Source organism: Poecilia reticulata, linkage group LG9, assembly GCF_000633615.1.
Source record: "Poecilia reticulata strain Guanapo linkage group LG9, Guppy_female_1.0+MT, whole genome shotgun sequence".
Lineage (NCBI taxonomy): Eukaryota > Metazoa > Chordata > Actinopteri > Cyprinodontiformes > Poeciliidae > Poecilia > Poecilia reticulata.
Genome location: NC_024339.1, coordinates 9,227,830 through 9,248,826, shown reverse-complemented (window position 1 = coordinate 9,248,826; position 20,997 = coordinate 9,227,830). Strand labels below are relative to the sequence as shown.

Sequence of the window (20,997 nt, the reverse complement as noted above, 5' to 3'; positions counted from 1 at the left end):
AACTTGACTAAGTCTCTTATGACTGAAATAAATAATTATTATTAAATCCATGACATCTAGCTCCAACTCTGCATCTTTTTATATTAAATATTAAAAGTGACTGAAAACAGTTAAGTCTGCAGAGAGAATCAGCAGGACTGATCCAGGACGTTTCAGGTCTATGGTTAGGAAAAGCGCAGCTAGCATCTCTGCACACCCCACACATCCTGGACACAAACTGTGCAGACTTTTACCAACAAGACGGTAAACACTGGAGACAGTTTCTTCCTCCTGGTTGTAGTAGAACAAAAAAAAAAAAGATTTCCCAACAATTCTTTTTATACATTTCCAATTAAACCGTCTTCACCGAAAAAGCGAACTAAAGTCACATTTCTTGTTTGTGGTTAAACTTCTGAGCTTCACCAGAACACGTATTCCAATTTGATGAATACAACTGTTTATTCTTTTGTAAAACAAAAACAGAATTTAAAGCTAAAACTTTTCCAAACAACAAAACTTGGTCGATTTCTATATGCTTTTACTGTACAAGACCAAAAACTGGTGTTTTCTCGAACAGCTGTCATTTTTTTTAAATCTGCAGTTTGAACGCCGACATTCACAAACTTGAACAATGAGAAGAAACAAAATAATTCCCAAACATGATGAAGAAAGAGACTTTCCCTTTAAATAACGACTGTTTAAGCTGTTGGATTCCCTGCTGGCTAAGAGCTTCATGCAGCAAATGCAAATTACAAATAAACAGACATTTAAATGTGTTAGACATTTTATTAGAAGTAATGTTGGAGCAACGGATCCTAATGAGTGTTTAAAAGGCAGAACAAGAAGCTCCCAAAGGAGTATTTTACCAAGAAAAACCACATCAGTCAGCTAATGAGCTGCAGAAAACACACAGACATGAACAGATTCACTCTAAACACCGATAACACACACACACACCTTACAGAGCGATAAAGATGATTTACAAGGTGAAATTTACTGTCGGCTGTGACCTGCAACAAACCGATACGCCTAGAGATTAGATTTGATCCAGAGCAGGCAGAAAACCTCCAGGATGAACCTGGTTTTGTTTTACAAGCTGCATCATCTGGAACATTTTGAAGATGCTTCAAAACGTGTGAATTCAAGGTAAACGGTAAAACAGCTGAGAACATTTGGGACCCATAATAAACAACTTTCAGCTGACAAGTTAATAATTAATCAGATTCCATTCTAGATAATTTAATAATGCATTTTTTTCACACCCAGTGGTCAATAAAGTGATCAGTTTTCCAAAAGTCATTCCCTACAACTCCAGCCAAGCAAAGAATGCAAATAGGAGAAAACCTACGCATGATTGGTTCCTACAACAGGATTTTTTTTGAGACAATCTGAGTGTCCCTACCCAGCATATGGTTATTTGATCAATAACCATTTGAATCTGGATCAGTTTTCTTCTTAAGTTCTTAAATAATTGAATTTAATTCTTGAAAAGTACAAAAACAGAAATTAACTGGAATCATTTTTTTCTAAACAACCCAAAACTGTCATTAATTCCTTTAATTGATCATCGAAACCTTAAAGAAAAAGAGCCTTAACATTGTAAAAGCTGCTGATCCTGCACTTTTCACCCAAATCTACTAGAAACTGCTTGAAATCATTCATACAAAGATCTGCTGTTTGACCCTTTATTCCAAAAAACTAAATGTTTTGCAGTTTGTGAAACCCCAGATCACAACTTTCTCCCGTCGTTCACTTTGTTTTATGTTCGACACCACCCCCTAGTGGCCACATCATCCAATTATAATTCATCAATCCCGTTGTAAAAATAAATGCCCCGTTGCCTCAGACAGGCATCATAAATCTCTGCACAGCAACCAAAACCAAACATCCAATTAGACCAAAGTCTAAAATCAAATCAGGACGTAACAGAGCTGCTCCAACATCCTACAACACAGCAGCAAATCTACTACAGAATGAAACGACTAAAGTGATGGGATGGCCTAGTCAAAGTCCAGATCTCAACCTGAAGGACCTTGAAAAAGACTGTGAAGAAACATCTCAATGAGCTGCAATGATGTTGGAAAGAAACGTGTCTCCAAAAAAGTGAGAGACCTGGAGAAAACAAAGTGTTGCTGCTGGTTCCACGTGATGTTGGATCATCGTTTGTTTTTAATATATAAACAGATTGTTAAATAATGTTACAACCAGATCATTTCTATTATACCCCCATGGAAATAAAAACACGTTTTCTGCGTTTTGAAACTTCTTCAACATGACTGGTCCTTTAAAATCCTGATTTTACAAAGGCAGAGATTTACAGTACAATAATTAGTTTAGTTTGCACAATTAAAATACAGATCAAACAGATTAAAAGACAATAATAATAATAATAATAACAGTGTGGGAAGAGGAAAAAGCCAAACACCTCCACCCAAATAGTAAGGCTGGACAAAAAGGCTGAAAATCTTATTACACAATACTGTAAATGTTTCATATCAGTCAATATCAATAATCATCATTGATTAGATTTTGCTTTAAATATCTGAAATGCTGCCCAACTGGTGGCATGACTTTTCATATTTTATCCACAGTTTTCTCTCCACACCATTGTTTTATTTTTAAGCCGTTATGAGGCGAAACCTGAAACTGTAACTCAACAAGTTGTTGCTAGGTAACCAAACTGAGTGAGTTGCTAGGTAACCAAAGAGCGAGTGAGTGAGTTAATTCCACCAACATTTCTTACTTAGAACCTTGGAGTTCAGTAAATATTGAATATTCGATCTGATGTCAGGCGATATTGATCACATGTCTGTCTCGATACACATCGTTATTGATTTATTGGGGAACCTTACCAAAATAGTATAGAAAAAATATATAATCCAAGAAAACAATCCTTCAGCAAGTTGATCATATATTTAGGAATACAATCATACTGAAAAAATAAACATATCTATGAAGTATTAATGAAGAATTAAAAGAAATTTAATGAAGCGACGATGTTGCAGTAAAACCCAGCGAAGCTCAGAGAAACTCTCCTCCAGGGTTTCTGGTATCCAGCAGCCATTAGCTGCAGATTCCTCCAGATGGGCTTCAGCACCACTGAACGTCACAAATAGCTGGGAAAGACGTGAAAGCTGGTCACTGTGGGGTTTGGCACGTTTGGATGAGGCACAGCTGCCGATCATGAGGGGAAATGAGGGTTCTCGTAATCATCTTCATTGAATGTGATCAACCTTCTGTCAATGAGAAAAAGACCTTCTGGATTAGTTTCAGGTCTGACCGACAGCAGAGGGACCGTCCGCCTGGCCGCTTTCCCAACCAGCACGACTAATGAGAGCCTAATTGATCTCCATCTATTACTGAAAAGATCATTAATAGTATGAAATGAGTTTTAGATAATTTCTGAATTATTTAAGACAAAAATGTTACCGAGGAGTTTTATTTAAACAAATCATTATGTCTGAAATCAAAACCTTCAGATGCCTGATCTCACACAAGTTCATAGTTTAAGGTGGAATTAGAAAAATACCACCTTATATAACAGTCTGTGCATCTAATCATTTAATATCCCAGAAGTTGGTGCTGCTTTTTCAAAGAACTTCCAGCGCCGATGTTCTTGGACACATGCGAAGGTTTTAATATCTTGGGTTTATGCAATGCGTGAAGAGCAGATTGGGATGAAGCCTGATGGATTGGCAATCACTCGCCGTTGAGGATTATAACCATAAGAATAAATCTGAATGTGTCCGTCATCTGGAGTTATGCAATCAGCCCCAGTTTCCCAGACAACATAACTGCTTAAACGCTTACAGGGTTTAGCATAAGTCTTAATGCCTCAATATATCTAGAAATCAGATATTGAATAAAAATCTAAATCGGTGACGATGTACCTGATCCATAAGAGCAGATCTATTCAGTCATATTACTGGAAAACACTGTAAATATCCAAAATAAGCAAATCGACAAATTCAGTGGAGCTGGTGGAAACCGCAAAACAAAACTTTTCAGATTTTTATTATAGCAGTTTTCACAATTACAAACTATTTGTGATGTAAAATATAACCCGAATGGATATGAATACTTTTGAAATTTACTCAGTGTATCTATTCTTTATTTTTATAACTCTGAATTTTGCTGAAATCTTTTCTTACTTTGGGTTATTTACAAAGTTTATTTGTAGGGTTAGGTTAGTTTAATCTTGTTTCTTTGTTTTTGTTATTTACCTTTCAAAGTTAGACGGTAAGAAAATGTTTTGGTTTTGTTTTTTAAACAAGAGCAGGAAACAATGGAAAGTTTGATTTTTGTCATTTGCTTACCAAAATGGAAAAATAAACCATGAAAAGCAACCTTGATGTTTTTTGGACACTGGACGTCTTTCACCTGCATTTGAAACTTCCCCACAGTGCAGCAGTGACTCATTCATTAAACTTTTAATATCATTTTTGGTTTGACCATCACCATTACCCAGTTTATATACCAAAGTAATTCTCAAGCTGGGTGATTATCTTCGTTTTCAGAGTTAAAATGTGCACAAAACTTTTGCTTTTGATAAATAGTTCACATTGAAAACATCTCTGTAGAAGTCATGTCCTAGAAATCCATTCAGCATTGCTACAAGCATGAAAAAGGCATGAAAAGCTGAAAGCAGCCCGGCTGGAGATGAAGCGAAAGTCTTCTCACCAACACAAAGTCAGGTGTGATCTGATGCCTTCTGACAATTTAAACGTCAATCTCCACATCACTCTGACACCAACATCCAAGAGATTTTACAGCCTGTCCCCAACGTGTCAACCAAAATGGCAGCGGCTTGTCTTTGGATCATTGTGGCAGCAAAGTGAAATGAAAAAAATTAATCTTTAATCGTCACATCCTTCACAAAAACAAAAATTAAAAAACACTGCCGCCTTTTGGCAAAAATAAAATGACTAATATGGAACAAAATAGATTAAGATAATACATATGACTGCAACTAATGATTATTTTAGTTATCGATTATTCTATCGATCAATCGGGGAAAAAAAACTATTTGGCACATTCTGTAGATTTCTCATCGAACTGCTTAAGCTATTCTTATACAATATTATAAAGGCATAAAAAGGATGGAAATTAAATAATTCAGTTTATTTTTTTAATAAAACATGTTATTGCCTAAAATGTAACAAGTCATCTGTAGCTAAAATACTTCTAAAAGTCCATCTTTCTGCATTTCTTTTGGACATCAATACAGTGCAAAGCTAATCTGCCAAATATTTTTTACTAACCAATTTAATAGATAGAAAAATGTGATTATTTTAAATGGGTGAAGTTAAAATATGCCACTTGAGTTCTAGGTAGATAAAAATGTCAAAGGGTTTTTTTCATCTTACAGTTTTATGTTAATTAGTGCTTTTAGTGAGTTGTACTTTCAGTGAATTTCATTTTATCAGTCTGTATACTCGAGTTAATGATGACAAAACTGCTTGACCATCATTTTAAGTCATCGACCCATAGCTGTTGCATTGCTTTCACAAATCACAAACTTGTTTTTCTATATTCTGCGATCAGTGTAGATGAATCTAGACTAGTTTCGCCAACAGCAGCAGCATGTCTGTGGCACACTGACCCAAACACAGAGGAAGAGTTTGACTCTTGGCCATTTCTTACTTGATGCCACTTTCTGGCAACGTCACAGTCACCATCTTTAAGCTGTGAACTCAGACATTGTGCAATAAAAAGAACTTCTGAGCTCATCCAACACAAACAGCGGCTTCTGTAGGAAATTTAGAATAAGGATTATAACAGAAGATGCAAAAATTACGCGTTTAATCCACCTGTAAGCAGCATGAAGTTGACACGCAACACAACATATGAACAAACCCTCTGCTGATTCTCACAAATAACGGAACAGTGACTTAAATTATTATTATTATAATGGAGGGAGAATCTGTTCAGCTCACACCTGACAGCACCGCATTAACAATGCATGAAGGCTGCGGGATTTTAAAAACCAACCCGGTGCATCCTCACCTCAAACAGAGCAGGAGTCCTCTTGTTGGGAAGTGCGCATCCCAGTAATTCAGCCAGAAACTTCGCCATGTAGCAGTGAGAAGTGAAATTTCCCTGAAGTAGTGAAGCTTTATCAAGTTCAAAACTCCTATTTTCCTAAAGGCATCACCTTTCTGTCTTCCTCACCAGTTTCCCGAGCGAAACGGGGAAGTTCCGCCCGATAACAGGAGCGGAATTCTGGCTTAAACATCCGCAGAACTCCCGCTGGATGTGGAGGTTTATAATCTTTACTCCCACCGCCAAAATAATCTGAGGTTTAGCGTCGAAAATAAATCAGAAGGCGGCGACAGAGGGAGGGAGGAGGAGTGGGCGGGGCAACGAGCTGCAGGTGGTTTTCAGCGACAGGTGTTTGTTTTAGCAGATGATGATGGACAGGGCCGGCCAGAGACGTTTGGAGGGGCTCAGAGTTAAAAATGGGCACAACAATAACAAATAACAACCCATATTCACTAAGAATCATGTCTTCAAATTCAAAAATACTTTATTGATCTGTTATGAAGCAATAAGATGGAAAGTGTGTATGTAATTTGTTTGTTTGTTACCTTTTGGGTGTGTCCCTGTAGCGGCCATYTTGRMACTTCYTAAGAAGGAGGCCCACCTCAAACCCAGCCTTTTATAGAAAGTTTCATGTTTGCTGGAGTTTGATTGGCTGAGCAGTTAATTGAGAAGGCGGGGACAACCATATATAAGAAGACTGTTTGCTGTGCAGAAGAGAGACAGAGACTGAGAGAGGACATTGTGGGTTGTGGCTGACTTTTGCTGTGCTGATGGAGGCCGAATAAATCACCTTTGTTCATGGTACAATCTACTATGCTGAGTTTTGAGTTTTTTCTTCCACACCACACTTCTCAGCGTAACATGATCCTAAAGGGAAATTAAACAATGGATGTTGCTGTTGAGTGATTGTGTTAATCTGAGACTTTAGGCAGCAGCTGCATTTCCAATAGCCATGAAACTGCAAATAGATTACAAAAACAAATGTACTTAATGGAAACAGTTTTCAAACGCAACAATTTAAATGACCTGTTTTTTAATAAAAAGTTTTTACTAATAGTGTAACAGGGCTTTATTTTACCATTATTAGAAATGTGTTTGTCAAAATTTATACAAATGAATTTTGTTTAGTCAAAAAAGTTATTTTTCCTGACATTTATTGGTGTCAGATGTGCAGATTCCTAACTTTTGGCCTTTGAATGTTTTTTATTTCTACCAGTTTCCTCAGCAACAGCAATGAGAAATTTCTCCAAAAACCTTTTGCTATTTAACCAAGTTTAATGAAAGAGTGTGCCCAGCGCTGTGTTTGAGAAAAAAGTCAATGGATGTTTGCACCATACTTAATGTGAAATTTAAAAAGACAGTAAAATAACAGAAACAAGATTTAGTTTCTGCTCTAACAGTTTCCATTTAAGAAAACAAAACTTTCTCAGTGAAAACCTGGGAAAGTTTTGTCCTAAAAATGACAAAGTTTCCAGCAGGTCCCGGTGGTGGAGGGCCAGGTTTCTGAACGCCAAACAAAACTGCTGCAGAAGCAAGAGGAGGCTGTTCTTAATATGCAAACACTCTTCAGCTGTGTCCTTATTCTGTCAGCATGTTTCGGTTTTCCTCCTCAAACCCTCAGCATTGCAACATTTCTGTCTCTTCTGAAAAAATGGAGGCTGATGCTTGTTTTGGGCTTTGTTAAAATAAAAAAGTTAAAATCGATGCAATGTGCATTACAATTTAGTGATTTTGCTTCGTATGTTTGTTGGTTTGTGTTTAGTGTCAATTTAGTGTCATTTGATGTTTTTCAATGATTGTTTCCTATTTTTGAGCATTTGAGATTATTGTCCATCTATGAATGATCACTTTGTTTCCTTTGCATTAAATTTTCTACTTATTTGCATCTCATTTAAAGGTTTTGGGTTTTATTTTTCCTGTTGCTTCTAATAGTTTGTTTTAAGTCAGTAATTCCTTAATATTAATGAAAAAGCTTAACCAGAAAATTATTTCACTTATAACAAAACATTTTATATAAGGTGAAAATAGAACTATTACTTTTTCGTTAATATTAAGGAATTATTTACAAGCTCACATATCTTTCTCAGAAGTTACTTGTAAATTAGGTTTGTCTTATTTCAAGTGTGCTTAGAAATTAGCAGTAGAAGCTACACCAAAAATACGTGGTAAGGTTTTGTGTTTTTGCAGTGTAACAACTCAAAAATAAAAAATAAAAACACAATTCTACATTTAATTTATTATCAAACTGTCTGGTTTTAAATGCGACCAAACATTTTCCACCACTAAATGTAGAAGCTACACCTGAGTTCACAAAGTGTGTTCAGATTTTTTGAAAAAACAGAATTAAAACTGGTCTTTTAGGAGCTGTTGTGAAGAAAATGTGATGAGAAAACAAAAAGTTGAAGCTGCAGATCTGATAATAGGAGCTAATTTAGGTCAAACACACACAYACACACTCACACACACTCCTACATAAAGCTCCCTGTTCGCTGCAGCAGCTGCCTAATGTTGCATCAAAGCCCTGTCTCTGATGGAGAGTGTTTTTCCTCTTTATTACACTCCGCGGCTCTGATGGAACTTCACCACGAGCCGAGCCTCCACTCCATCATCCATCCCATAAACGGCTTCACGGCTCCGCAGAGCTGGAGACGCAGACAGAGAGAGAGAGAAAGAGAGAGTGGGGAAATAAACGAGATGAAATAAAGAAGGAGATAGCGGCTGCGCTCTCTCTGCACTGCAGTGATTTATCCGTCAGCTGGCTCAGGGGCAAGCTGAGTCTCACCATTAGTAAATGAGTCCTAACTCACCCAGACAGCAGAAAACATATTTCCTGCAGCCGTGTAGATCTGAAGCCAAGAGTCAGCTGCTGCCTCTGAAGCTGGCTTCACAGAGAAGATCCGACTTTCCTCCAGAGATAAGAAACAGACTCCTTTGTGCTGCGAATGCATCAGCGCAGGATTTCCATTTGAAAGGCAGACCCTCCTGAGGCCTCTCCTCACAGTCGGACCGTATCAAAGAAGAAATGTCAAACCCAGAATTATCATCCTACAGTCACAGGTTCATTCTTTTATCTTCCCAAAATATGTTTTTTACAATATTTAAATGTGCATTATTATGTAAAATCCAAGTTTTTTAGCTTTACACCTCGTTATGATGTTATTTCCTCATCAAAAACAAACCTGGATTGTTGCTTTGATTCTTTAGTAAATGTTTGAGAAATCCTTTCATCTCCATGGCAACCAGTCAGCTGTGAAAACACATGGGTGGAGTTAGCTCCGCCTTTGAAACGCAGCTCCTCCTCACAGCTGCAGCTTTCAAGTTTCAGAGCTTCTGCCTCCACTGTTACTCCCCTACAGACTAGCCAGCAGCAATTAGCAAACAACTGATCAGCTGATCTCATTATTGGAGATTCCTCTCAGTGAAACGCTGGTAGAAATGTTGTTAAAGGGTTAATAGAGGAGCCACTTCCTGAAGGTGGAGTTTCAGAAAGAGCAGGAGCTTCTTAAAGAGGCAGAGGCCCAATTTAAAGATGTTAAATTATGAAGTCAAATTTGTTTTAGGCCATATTTGATATTTATATATATTTCATTCTTATAACTGAAGTTAACACAGACACTTGATTGTGCTATAAAATGGCACTGGAAAACACTTAATACTCCTGTTTTAATTATATTTATTTTTTGTTTAGTTTATAGTGCAAATATCTTGCTTGACTGTTCAGGAAGATACAGGAGCTTATTTTAAGTCAATTTCTTAACATTGATTTTAAAAAGCACTAGCTACACTGGCAGGTCATTTAACTCCAAAGACCTGGACTGGGAGACTCTTTAGTTTTGTTTGCAACCTAGAAGAGAAAATAACTTTTATTAAATTTCTATCTGTTAGTTATTTGTGGAAATGTTGATTGTTGTTCACTATCCTAATAAATTCAATTAGAAACACTAACTTCAAAAGGAGAATCATATTATTCTCCTGAAAAAAACAAGTCTTCCTTCCTGTTTTTTTAGTGAAAAGTTGGAATGAGAAGGAGATATTTCCTTACAGCCAATAACGCCTCTATACTCTCTGTGTTGCCACAAGGTTAAGTTCTGATGTACTCGTGTGTTTGAAGAGGAAAAAATAAAAAAATTCAGCAGCGCTCCGATGTAAAGATATAAACAAAAATTTATTCCAGTTTTTTGAGTAATTCTTTACAAGAGCAATAAAGTTCTTGGCTAACCTCCACAAACAAACTGTGGTTGGAAAACCGTGTGGCTCTGTCGCTCCGTTTGCAGCGCCTTCCCTTATCCCTGCAATCTACCTCGTTTTCACACGGCCCAACTCATTTGCATAAAATTACCAGGTGGCCAATTAAGCTATAAAACATCCTTCTAGTAACACTTATTCACAGTAAAACATTATGAAATTAGTTACATGCAATATAATAGTTCTACCAAAAAATTCAACAAATACACTTAATAAATTTCTAATTAAACAAATAAGTTTTAACAGTAACTGGATACTTTCTGGGCTGCACAGTGGTGCAGTTGGTAGAGCTGTTGCCTTGCAGCAAGGAGGTTCTGGGTTTGATTCCCGGCCCCGGTCTTTCTGCATGGAGTCTCCATGTTCTCCCTGTGCATGGTGGGTTTTCTCCAGGTACTCCGGTTTCCTCCCACAGTCCAAAAACATGACTGTCAGGTTGATTGGTCTCTCCAAATTGCCCCTTGGTGTGAGTGTGTGTGTGCATGGTTGTGTGTCCTGTGTGTCTCTGTGTTGCCCTGCGACAGACTGGCGACCTGTCCAGGTGACCCCGCCTCTCACTCGGAACGTTAGCTGGAGAGGCACCAGCACCCCTCCTGACCCCACTGAGGGACAAGGGTGTAAAATGGATGGATGGATGGATGGATGGATGAATACTTTCTACATTAACTTGGCCTCCACACTCTCAAATCTGTAAATAAATCATTAGATATTTGGGGGAAATGCTTTCTTGCAAGAATTTTCAGCAAACATCACATCTCACATGAAAGAATGTGATGATAACTGTTATGTTTCTAATTGAAGCTCTGCGGTCGGCTCGGTCTTTCATCACTTTTATCTCTCTGATGTCCATTCTGTCGACTCCGCAGCCAGCCAATTAACTCTGGAGCAGTCCACAAAGGATTCGGGTCATTTTCTCTGCAGTCCTGTGGATAATAAATCAAACAGCAGCTTTGCTCATGGATTCTGGAAGGTTTTGGTTCACAGAAGTGAGATTGCACTGCAAAAACACAAAATCTTACCAAGTTTTTTTGTCCAGGTCCTACTGCAAATATCTTATTTCAGTTTCAGCTGAAATAAGGCAAAACTAACTATATCTTGCTGGAAAGTTACTTCTTAGTTAGTTAGACCAGATGAATTAGGCAAAAGAAACCAAAATGACATAAGCCATTATTTTAGAAATGTGATGATCTGTAAGAGGTACTTTATATAAATCCCAGTTAAAGCCATGCTTTTTAACTTCAATTATTACAGAAAAGTAACTTACCTTTTGATCCAGACAGAGCACCTCTAACTGCATAAAGTAGGTCAAGTTGACGTTACCTCCCGTTCCAATCTGTGATCTGTGGAGAAGCGTGTAATTGCTCTGTAATCTTAACTCGACTCGTTCAGTATGACAGGTCTGAGCTGCAGGCCTCATTAACTGGAGGTAAACCGCAGCCCTCCAATATCCGGGCTTTGCACTCTCATCAGATGGATAAGATGTGATCAGCTGGATGGCAAGGGCCAGCTGGTGAACGGGCCGCAGAAAGGACAACGATAAGCACTCAGGATGTTATCAGCAGAGCGCATTAGGCAGGATTTTCCTATCAGACGGTGTAAAATGCAAAATCTAGGAGCAAAAAACCTGAATATCTGGGTTAAGACACAGTCCTGGGGATATTCAGGAAGAAAATCCTCAAGACCTTTAAAACTGGTAACATGAGGGGAGGGGAGGGTTAAAAATTGGGTCACGTTGTCTCTTTAAAGAGCAGAGTCATGAGTCACTCTGTTGTTTTCAACCTTCTGCCGTATGTGTGTCTTATTCAACACACAAACTGGATTTTTTGTGTGAAAAATATGACTAAAACTATGTTTTGTGTGTTTAAAAGTACTTTTTGCAATTACATTTGCAGTGAAATGGTGTTGCTATATCAATAAAGTGAATTAAAACTGTCACTGTGTTGTTATGAGACAGATAATCTATGAAAAGATCAACATCTCTTCCTCCTCTCTGAGTTTCTACTGCAAACTGAAGAAATGCAACAGTCTTGACCAAAAACAACCAATCAGAGCCAGGAGGCGGGTCTTAGCGCTGTCAATCAACCTCGTGTACTCCCTCATAAATGTGCTGACGGCGCAGAAACAACTTAACGTTACAGGAAAACTGTTTATCCACCGTCAGATGTGGCTATGCTAACTAGCCTTAGCATTCATGAGTCTGTCATGAATGTTAAGCTGCAGCTTAGCAGAGAGAAAGAGTGATTGACAGCGTTAAAACCCGCCTCCTGGCTCTGATTGGTTGTTTCTAGTTAGCACTGGAAGAAGCAGAGGAGATCAGTTTTCCCACACATATCAGTCTCATATTATAATGTCATGAAAAAGTGATAATTTCAACAAATATTTACAAAACCTAAAATAGGATAACTATTTTGTAGAATAATAAAAGCACAAAATAGTTTGTTAAATTAAACACATCGGTTGATTCTACACTAGATAAACTTGAAGCATGGCGTCCAAAAGCTTTCTATTTGTAATTTTTTCCCTTTAAATGAAATATTTCTCTTCAGATCAGGAGCCAGAACGAAGCTGCATTAGTGGGCAGGCCGTTGCGTAACGCTGATGCAGTAGATTGTGGATTTGACGGTTTAAATCTGAACTGCAGACAGCAGATTAAATCAGGTTTATTTTAGCAACGTCGTCCTGCTGCCACACATCAGAACTGTGAGAAATCCCTCTGAACTTCACTGAGCTGTTTCACCATTTGCATCTCGTTGATAATCTTGTAAACACAACAGAGCATTTTAACATCTTAATGAATTATTGTAGATCTGATTACAAGCAAATACCATGAAGTTTTGTTAATCTATTTTCATATCCGCCACTTTAAATGCAGAAACCCTTTGAGGTCCCCTGGAAAAATGTTCCTCTTGGGGGATCCATCTGTTGGCGAACCCCAGTGTCATCTCATCACTCGCTGCGGTTGCATGTCTGCATCCTCCTGACCTCTGACCCCCTCAGAGATTGCTCTTCACCCCATCATGGTGTCAGTCCTGATCCTGTGATATTGTTGTCCTCAGACATCCTAGCTCTGTCCTGCAGACATGAGAGCTGCTGCCTTAATCAGACGTGACAGCAGAAGAGTCGGCCTTCACAGACTTCCTGTCTGGATTTGCAACTCATCACCGCGGGGTAATAACTCCTGTCAGACGCCACTGAAGCTCCTCACTTCATTTACCTGAAGACGGCTTCACTCACTTCACTTCAGAGAGGAGTTTAAAAAACTGATACACCATCAATAAATCCATCTGGGTGCAGCATGTGCAGGAAGACAATAAAAATACATGAGTCCAATCCTGAAATAGCTGCATAGCAGCAGCAAGGGGTGTCCAAAGTGTGGCCCGGGGCCCATTTGTGGTCCATGCACTGAAAAACATAAGATCTTTCCAAGTATTTTTTGTCTAATTTTAAAGTAAATATCTATTACATTTGAAGTTAGACAAAACTAACTCATGAGAACTCTTTAGCAATATATAAAAGCTGGTCAATAATCCCTTAAAATTGACAATAAACTACCAATTTCACTAGCAGATTATTTAATTTACAATAAGACATTTTCCCATGTTAAAAGTGAAATAATCTGAATGTATTTTTCATCAATACTAAGGAATTATTTATTTAAAACCAGCTGATATATCTTGTTGAGAAGTTAATTGTAAGTCACTTGAATTTTGTGACCTGCCAGCAGCTTAAAAACACATAGACATCACTGATGAACAGTTTTTCCACCAAACTGAGAAAAAGACGTGGTAGCGCCGCCAGTTGAGGCTCCGCCCACCTTCATTTTCAGTCTGCTGAGTTTACAGTTTGCGCAGCAGCAGCCCAGATGTTATTGATGTGTCTGTCTGCAATCTGGCAGCGCAGGCGACGGAGGTCAATCCCATTACACCTGGCGTGTTCTGTGTCAACACGTCTCAGTCTGAGCTGAGGGCGGAGGAGGATGAGGAGGGCGGAGGAAGAGGACAAGCATGATTGCTCTGAGCTGAGATGAGAAAGCCTTGCTCTCCTTTGATCAGACTCGCTCCGTGTTCATCACTTTGACCGGCGTCCAGAGGAACATCAGCCTGCTGCATTCACCATTACCATCACAATCTTCTTTCCAGCTGCACTGCAAAAACTTAAAGTCTTACCAAGTAATTTTGGTCTAGTTTCAGTGCAAATATGTTAGTACATGTGAAATAATACAGAACTATCTTACAAGTGAGTTTTCCGCAAGGTATAGGAGCTCGTTTTTAGTAACTAACTCCATAATATTTATGAAAATATGACAGTGTTTCAGAGATATCGTATATAGAAAAAATGAGTACATTTCCACCAAAAAACTCAGATTAATCTCAGAAAGTTTGTAGAAAAAATAATGACATTTCTGAGTTTCAGAAGTTGAAAATTTGCACGAGGAAATTCAGACATTTCCAAGTTTTCTTTGTTGAAAATTTGAGTTTCACAAATTTCCAAAAACGGGTAATTTTCAAGATTATTCTCTGACATTTTCTAGAAATATTATTGAAATTTCTGAGTTTCAAAAATCACCTACCAAAAAAATTTAAAATTTTTAGATCAATCTCAGAAATTTTCTAGAAAAAAACAAAATTTGACAAAATTTGTTTAAAGTATCAACATGTCTCTATGAAACAAAATTGACCTCAACTTATTTATTTTAGATTCAATACATTTGATTTTTATGGAAAATGACATCAGAAACTACTGATTAGCCTATACTGATTCAATTTTAAAAACTTTTTTTTACACTAACAGTTTTATTATTTTTATATATTGCAAGAAAATGAGTATGAAAAAGTGCTAAAGCTAGCATAAAAAAATACCTTTTCATTGTTAAATTGCTCAGTTTCTTGACATGTTTGCTGAAGAACCAAAGTGGAGGATCTGGAGGAAACCTTTTATTTATTTCAGTCAATTAGCTGCTTAGAGTATGACATCATTTTGAGACATTACATTTTTGTTTTTCTTTACCTGCAGCACCAAAATCTTTATATTTTTAAGATTATTAAACATTTTTGAGATGCAGATCTTTGTAAAAACACGCTGACATCGACCATGATGTTAAAATCAGGTTTTATAAGTGAAGCTGCAGTTTTTCTAGCCCATCAGATCTTGGAAATTAACCAGAAGATCCACGGTTTTGTTTTTCCAGACATTAATAAGGAAGTAGAGAAATTAATGAGCCACACGTTCAAGCCTTATTACCCATGAGTCTTTGCTGTGACACGTCCCACTCCCACTGGCTGCTGTGCTGTTCAGTCAAACGGAAAAACCACTGTTGACATAAACTTCTTCTTGCTTCTTATTTCATTGTAGCTGGTTAAAAACAACTCCTATGAGAAAAATGTAAGACGAGAATTTGCTATGAAACAGTTTTTAATAATAATTCATGCAAAGCAGAATTATTTTTCTCTTTTGTTTGGGAGTCTAGGTGTGTTTTAGGATTACACCACTTACATCTGACAACTCACATTTCAGTGAACCCAGTGGTATCTCTTCATACTGCTTGTGATGAGAAAACTTGATAAAAAATATTAACGTACTGATTAGAAAAAAGATTGCATTTTTGCATGGATGGATGAACGTATTAGCATGAAAAACTGGCACAAATTTGCTTGATTGAGCTTCAGGGAGGAAGTTTGGCAGCCCAAGGCATCACTTTAGGATCTGACAGCAAAAGACCCAAACACAGTTTGAGAGAAATTTAAGTAATGATGTATTTTTATTGTTGTTGTTTTTTTTTGTTTTTTTTTTATGAATAACTGAGTCTGGTGTGCTTATATACCAAAATGGTGAAACTATGGTATGATGTCGCCCCCTTCAGGCGAAATAGTTTCATGTCCAATCGTTCTATAAAAATAAATCTATAAACAAACAAATAAATAAATAATTTCCCTAGTAGAATAACAAATATTTGTAAAGTGTTTAAGAAGTTTCACTTTTCTGGCCACATGATTGAAAAATCAGATTAAAATATACCATTTAATTCAATTTGAATAAACCAGAGAAACCTAGATAAAAAAATAATAAAAATCATAATAATTAAAAAAAAAACAAAAAAAAAACGGGAGAACTCAAACAGCAAAATTAACAATTTCCCCAGCAGAGTGACTCCTCTTGTTGAATGAACAATCTCCGAAGGGAACCGGAAACACCCGCTCCTCTACTTCCTGCTTCCCCGGTCCGCCCACAGTCAGCTGTTCCTCGGGTGATTGCAAACATCTGCCCGTCCGCCGTGGTCCCGCAGCTCCGTCCAGGATGGGGGAGAACGACGACAGCGACATTATCGAGCACCACGTCGAGGAGGAGATGGAGAAGAAAGCGGCCAGGATCCGCGGCCTGTCCTCCCCGCTGCTGGACAGCCTCAGTCCGTCCGAGAGAGAGGGCCACAGCAGCACCCAGTCCTCCCACAGACTGCTGGCCTACAGCGATGCCCTCATCTCCATCATTGCCACAGTCATGGTGAGAAATCCCGCAGCGGATTCGTCTTAATTCACAGTGTCCAAAAGTGCGGCCCGAGGGCCATTTGCGACCCTCTGAAAGATTGTGTGCGGCCCCTGACCTCAATGCAAGCATAGATGGACACTTTTTCATTCTGTCCAGCAACATTTTTTAAGTGAGAACATATTATAAAAAAGAAGGAATTTTAATAGATTCCCATTAATTAACAACGTTTTTGCAGTCATCTTAGCTGCAAAACCTTTTTTACCTTTTTTGTCTACAAAGATTTAAATGTAAATTTAGATTATTATTATTATTATTATTATTATTATTATTAAGCAGATAATTCTTTTTTTAATATATATTTTTAAGTCATAAAACATTTGTTTTAAAATACTTTTTATGGCCCGAAAGTGCATCCAACTCAATGATTTTAACCATCATGGCAAAAAGTTTGAACACCATTTGATTAATTCAACTTAATTAAGCCCCATTTGTTGATGGTTAATTTAAAAAGAAGTAATTTGTCATATATTTTAAAATAATCAGGATTTCTTTTAACTTCTAATCAATAAACATTTAGCAATGTAGATTATTGATTTCTCTGAGTCACTCTCAATCAGAGACGCCCAATTTCTCCGAGGGATTCTTAAAAATAAATAAATAAAAAAAGACAAACAGGTGACAAAAAAAAACTTTCTTTTAGTGTTGCAGTTTGACCTCCATCCAGCAGAGGGCGCTGGATGGAGCTGTTGATACAGAAACAAAGATGGCGGGACCATACCATAACAGGAAAGAGAAACAGTCAGAAACCATTATTATTCAGTCGGTATTTAATTCAGCAATGACAGAAAATAAGGTTAAATTTATTTTTTTAGTTAAGCATATTATGAAATAATTCGCCGGAGTTACCAGAAAAAAAGTTATTTTATGCTTTTTCATCAAGATCTGATGTGACCAGCTGGGAAAGTCGCTGTGGTTCTTTATTAAAACAATTTGAACAATTGTTTCAGTTCTGCTGCTGTGTTCAATGATTAAATATTTACTTCATTGTAAAACTGATATCAAAATATAACTTCACTAGATGTTAAATATTCCTCATTTTAGCACAGTAGGAAGACTGCATTCTCATAAAATTACTACTTTATTGCCTTAATATTTATTCTGGTAATATTGTGACTTTATTTTTGTCATTTTAAAAAACAAAATTCCCTCCAGGACTGGAGTTTGTTCACCTAAAACAGGCAAATTATGCAGAAAGGACCTTCGTTTAGTGCAGCGGTTCTTAACCTTTTTTTAGGTACCAAACCCCCAGTTTCATATGCGCATTCACCGAACCCTTCTTATGCCCCCCTGCCCCCCTCTGGCACACAAAATACTTTGCGGTATTCCGATTTAGTAACGTAATTAAATAAGCTGTGTTATCACCCCCACGCCACTAGAGGCAGTAGCAACCCCGAAAAGGTGTGACTAAGGAGCAGATTTAGACTATAGAATTTGGTAAAAACCATAGACATTAATATTATAGTATTAATGTCTATGGTAAAAACTGTGAGCTTTGCTGAAGTAACTAAAGACACAAGTTCAAATCCATGCTGAGAGTGGAGCTCCTTCAATCAGGGTTCCTCCACAGCTCTGATTGACTAAGCAATGTAACGTGATCCTCTGATTGGCTAAGCAATGTAACGTGATCTTCTGATTGGCTAAGCAATGTAACGTGATCCTCTGATTGGCTAAGCAATGTAACGTGATCACGACTTTACACAAGTGTGTCTTTACCTCCGCGGTCGGCAGAGGCTCCGCTGAACCCCTGAGACCGACTCACCGAACCCCTGGGGTTCAACCGAACCCAGGTTAAGAACCACTGGTTTAGTGAAAATGTTGTTGGAGAAGCTGAAGGGTTTCCTCTTGGAAAAAACCATTACCAATTATTTTAGTTGCTTTAATTATTATTACATATTATATCTGAAAGATATATCTTCTAATCCTGACTCTTATTTACAGATTTTGCCGGTTGCCCACACCAAAGTGGAAGATAACGAGGTAAACCTTATTATTATTATTATCTTGATTGATCTTTATTATACGTTTAAATCATGTTTGTTGCAGGTTTCTGTCTGAAAAGTTCTCTATAAATAATATTGATTGATTGGTTTGTGCAGGAGTTGAGGGAGAGCGTTCAGCTGCTGCTAACGACGAAGATCGGCGTTTACCTGATGACCTTCCTGATCGTGACGGTTGCCTGGGCCGCCCATATCAGGTTCTTACTTTCTCTGTTCACATTTCTTTTTATCACTCAGATTTTTGTCCAGGTTTCCTTATTTGGTCTTTGATTTTGGCAGATTATTCCAGGTCATTGTTCACATCGACGATTGCCTCGCTCTGCTTAACCTTGTGAGTACAGCCTCAGGTTTGGTGACGTCTTTATTTTTCTACCAGACCTTCCCTAAGTTTCGCGTTTCCCTTTTTTTGTTCTGCTTTCTGTTCTAATTCAGGCCTGCATGATGCTGATAACCTTCCTGCCGTACACTGTGAGTACCAGACTGGTTCTGAATGCGTTTACATTTGAATACATGGATTAATTTTCCTTCTGCTTTGCAGTTTTCTTTAATGGCGACCTTCCCTGAGAACGTCCTCGGGATTTTACTCTTCTGTGGTTGTGTGATGGTGATCGGGCTGATTCAGGTGAGGAAGCGTTTAGTCAGATATCGGCCCGGTCCCAATTCTCACAACTTTAATCTTAGAAATATGGCAATGTTCTCAAAAAAAAAAAAATTGTTTTCAAGTGTAAAGTGTTAAAATAGTTTTGCTTTCATTCTTCTGGACGTGTGGATCCGTTGAATTTTGTTCGTTTTCAGCACATTTGAACATCCAAATATCTCCACCATCGACTCTGAAAGGAAAAATATCTTACCTGTACATATAAAATTGATTTATTTTGTTGCAGTTGTAGTTTTAGCAGCATAAATGCTGAAACTGTGACCGATCTCGCCATTTTGGATGCCAAAGCTCTCAAATTTTTTTGCACGATTGTAACCTGACGACTCAAACCTTTATGTTCACTTTGACTGAGTCCACACTTCAGAGGGGCGCCGGGGGCAGTGTGAGTTTTGGGACCGGGCCGTTTGGCACCGTGTGTTCGCTAACTCCTGACACGCTGACCTGATTCCTGCGTTTTCCAGTCGGTGATTGTGCTGTACGCCTTCAGCCGGCCCTTCCTGCTGAACGAACAGATCCAGATCTCGGAGAACCTGACCTACTATAAACATCACATCCTCAAGGTCATCATGAGGGTCCCCATCATGTGCTTCTTCGCCAGCATCTTCTCCTTCATCTTCTTCCAGCTGGTCAGCACCAAATCTGTCCCACTTTTCACATGCAAGTGAAAAAAGATGGTGGTTAGTTAATAAGTTTAGCTGTTTTTAGAGACATTTGCAGACTTTCCCTGGATAAGTGTAGGTGTAAAACGTTTCTCCTGATCATACATAATCAGACGTTTGTCTCATCTGAAGGTTCTTAATCTGATTCCCATGAAATCTGGTAGAAAAAAATCTTTTTAAACATTCTTGAATGGATCCAATCGGCGGTTTTCTTTAACGTTTCTAACAAAGTTACAGATGGCAGCTTCCACATTTTACAAGAATAAAATTCAGAATTTTGAGTTTTAATATCATACTTTCAGGAATTAAAGTAATGATTTCAAGTCTTGGTCATAATATCAAGAATAAAAGTGAACTTTGAGAATAGGTCATGATTTTGAATTTTAAAGTTTTATTTTCTTTTAGTCATTATGTCAAGAAAAAAGTCATAATCTCAAGTCTTAAAATCACAATTTGAAGAATAAGTCATAATTTTAAGATTTAAACTTGTAATTTTAGAATTAAAGTCATAAGTTTGACTTTTAAAGTCTTTATTTTGAGTTCTATAGTCATAGTATAAAGAATAAAAGTCACAATTACGAGTTTTAAAGTCAATTTCGAGAAGAAGTCAAAATTTTAGGGTTAAAAATAATTTTGGGAGTGAAAGTCATATTTTTGAGTTTTAAAGTTAGAATACTGCCTTTCAACGTCATAATTATGAAATACAAAATAACTCTAAGGAAGTTTGCTTCATGATCTTAAAATGACTCTGAACGCCAAAATTAGAACTTTCTGTCTGATAATCCTGACTTTTAATTTCATAATTATGACTTTGAAAGTTTGACTTTGTTTCTCAAAATTCTGACTTTTAAACTCATAATTATAACTTCCTGTGTGG

The 20,997-nt window shown here is 37.6% G+C and overlaps 2 protein-coding genes across 2 annotated transcripts in view; one reads left to right on the top strand and one right to left on the bottom strand.

Moving 5' to 3' along the window:
• Positions 1-6,250, bottom strand: part of rasgef1ba (RasGEF domain family, member 1Ba) — a 79,599-nt gene extending 73,349 nt beyond the window's left edge. The window contains exon 1 of the mRNA XM_008417749.2: positions 5,986-6,250. Coding sequence (XP_008415971.1) covers positions 5,986-6,054 — 69 coding nt within the window. The 5' untranslated portion in view covers positions 6,055-6,250. The remainder of the gene's footprint in view (positions 1-5,985) is intronic.
• A 10,206-nt stretch (positions 6,251-16,456) lies between these two features.
• The window catches only part of tmem175 (transmembrane protein 175), a 9,014-nt gene continuing 4,473 nt past the window's right edge, over positions 16,457-20,997 (top strand). Inside the window, exons 1-7 of the mRNA XM_008417748.2 lie at positions 16,457-16,761; positions 18,745-18,783; positions 18,903-19,000; positions 19,083-19,134; positions 19,236-19,271; positions 19,342-19,425; positions 19,923-20,087. Coding sequence (XP_008415970.1) covers positions 16,558-16,761; positions 18,745-18,783; positions 18,903-19,000; positions 19,083-19,134; positions 19,236-19,271; positions 19,342-19,425; positions 19,923-20,087 — 678 coding nt within the window. The 5' untranslated portion in view covers positions 16,457-16,557. The remainder of the gene's footprint in view (positions 16,762-18,744; positions 18,784-18,902; positions 19,001-19,082; positions 19,135-19,235; positions 19,272-19,341; positions 19,426-19,922; positions 20,088-20,997) is intronic.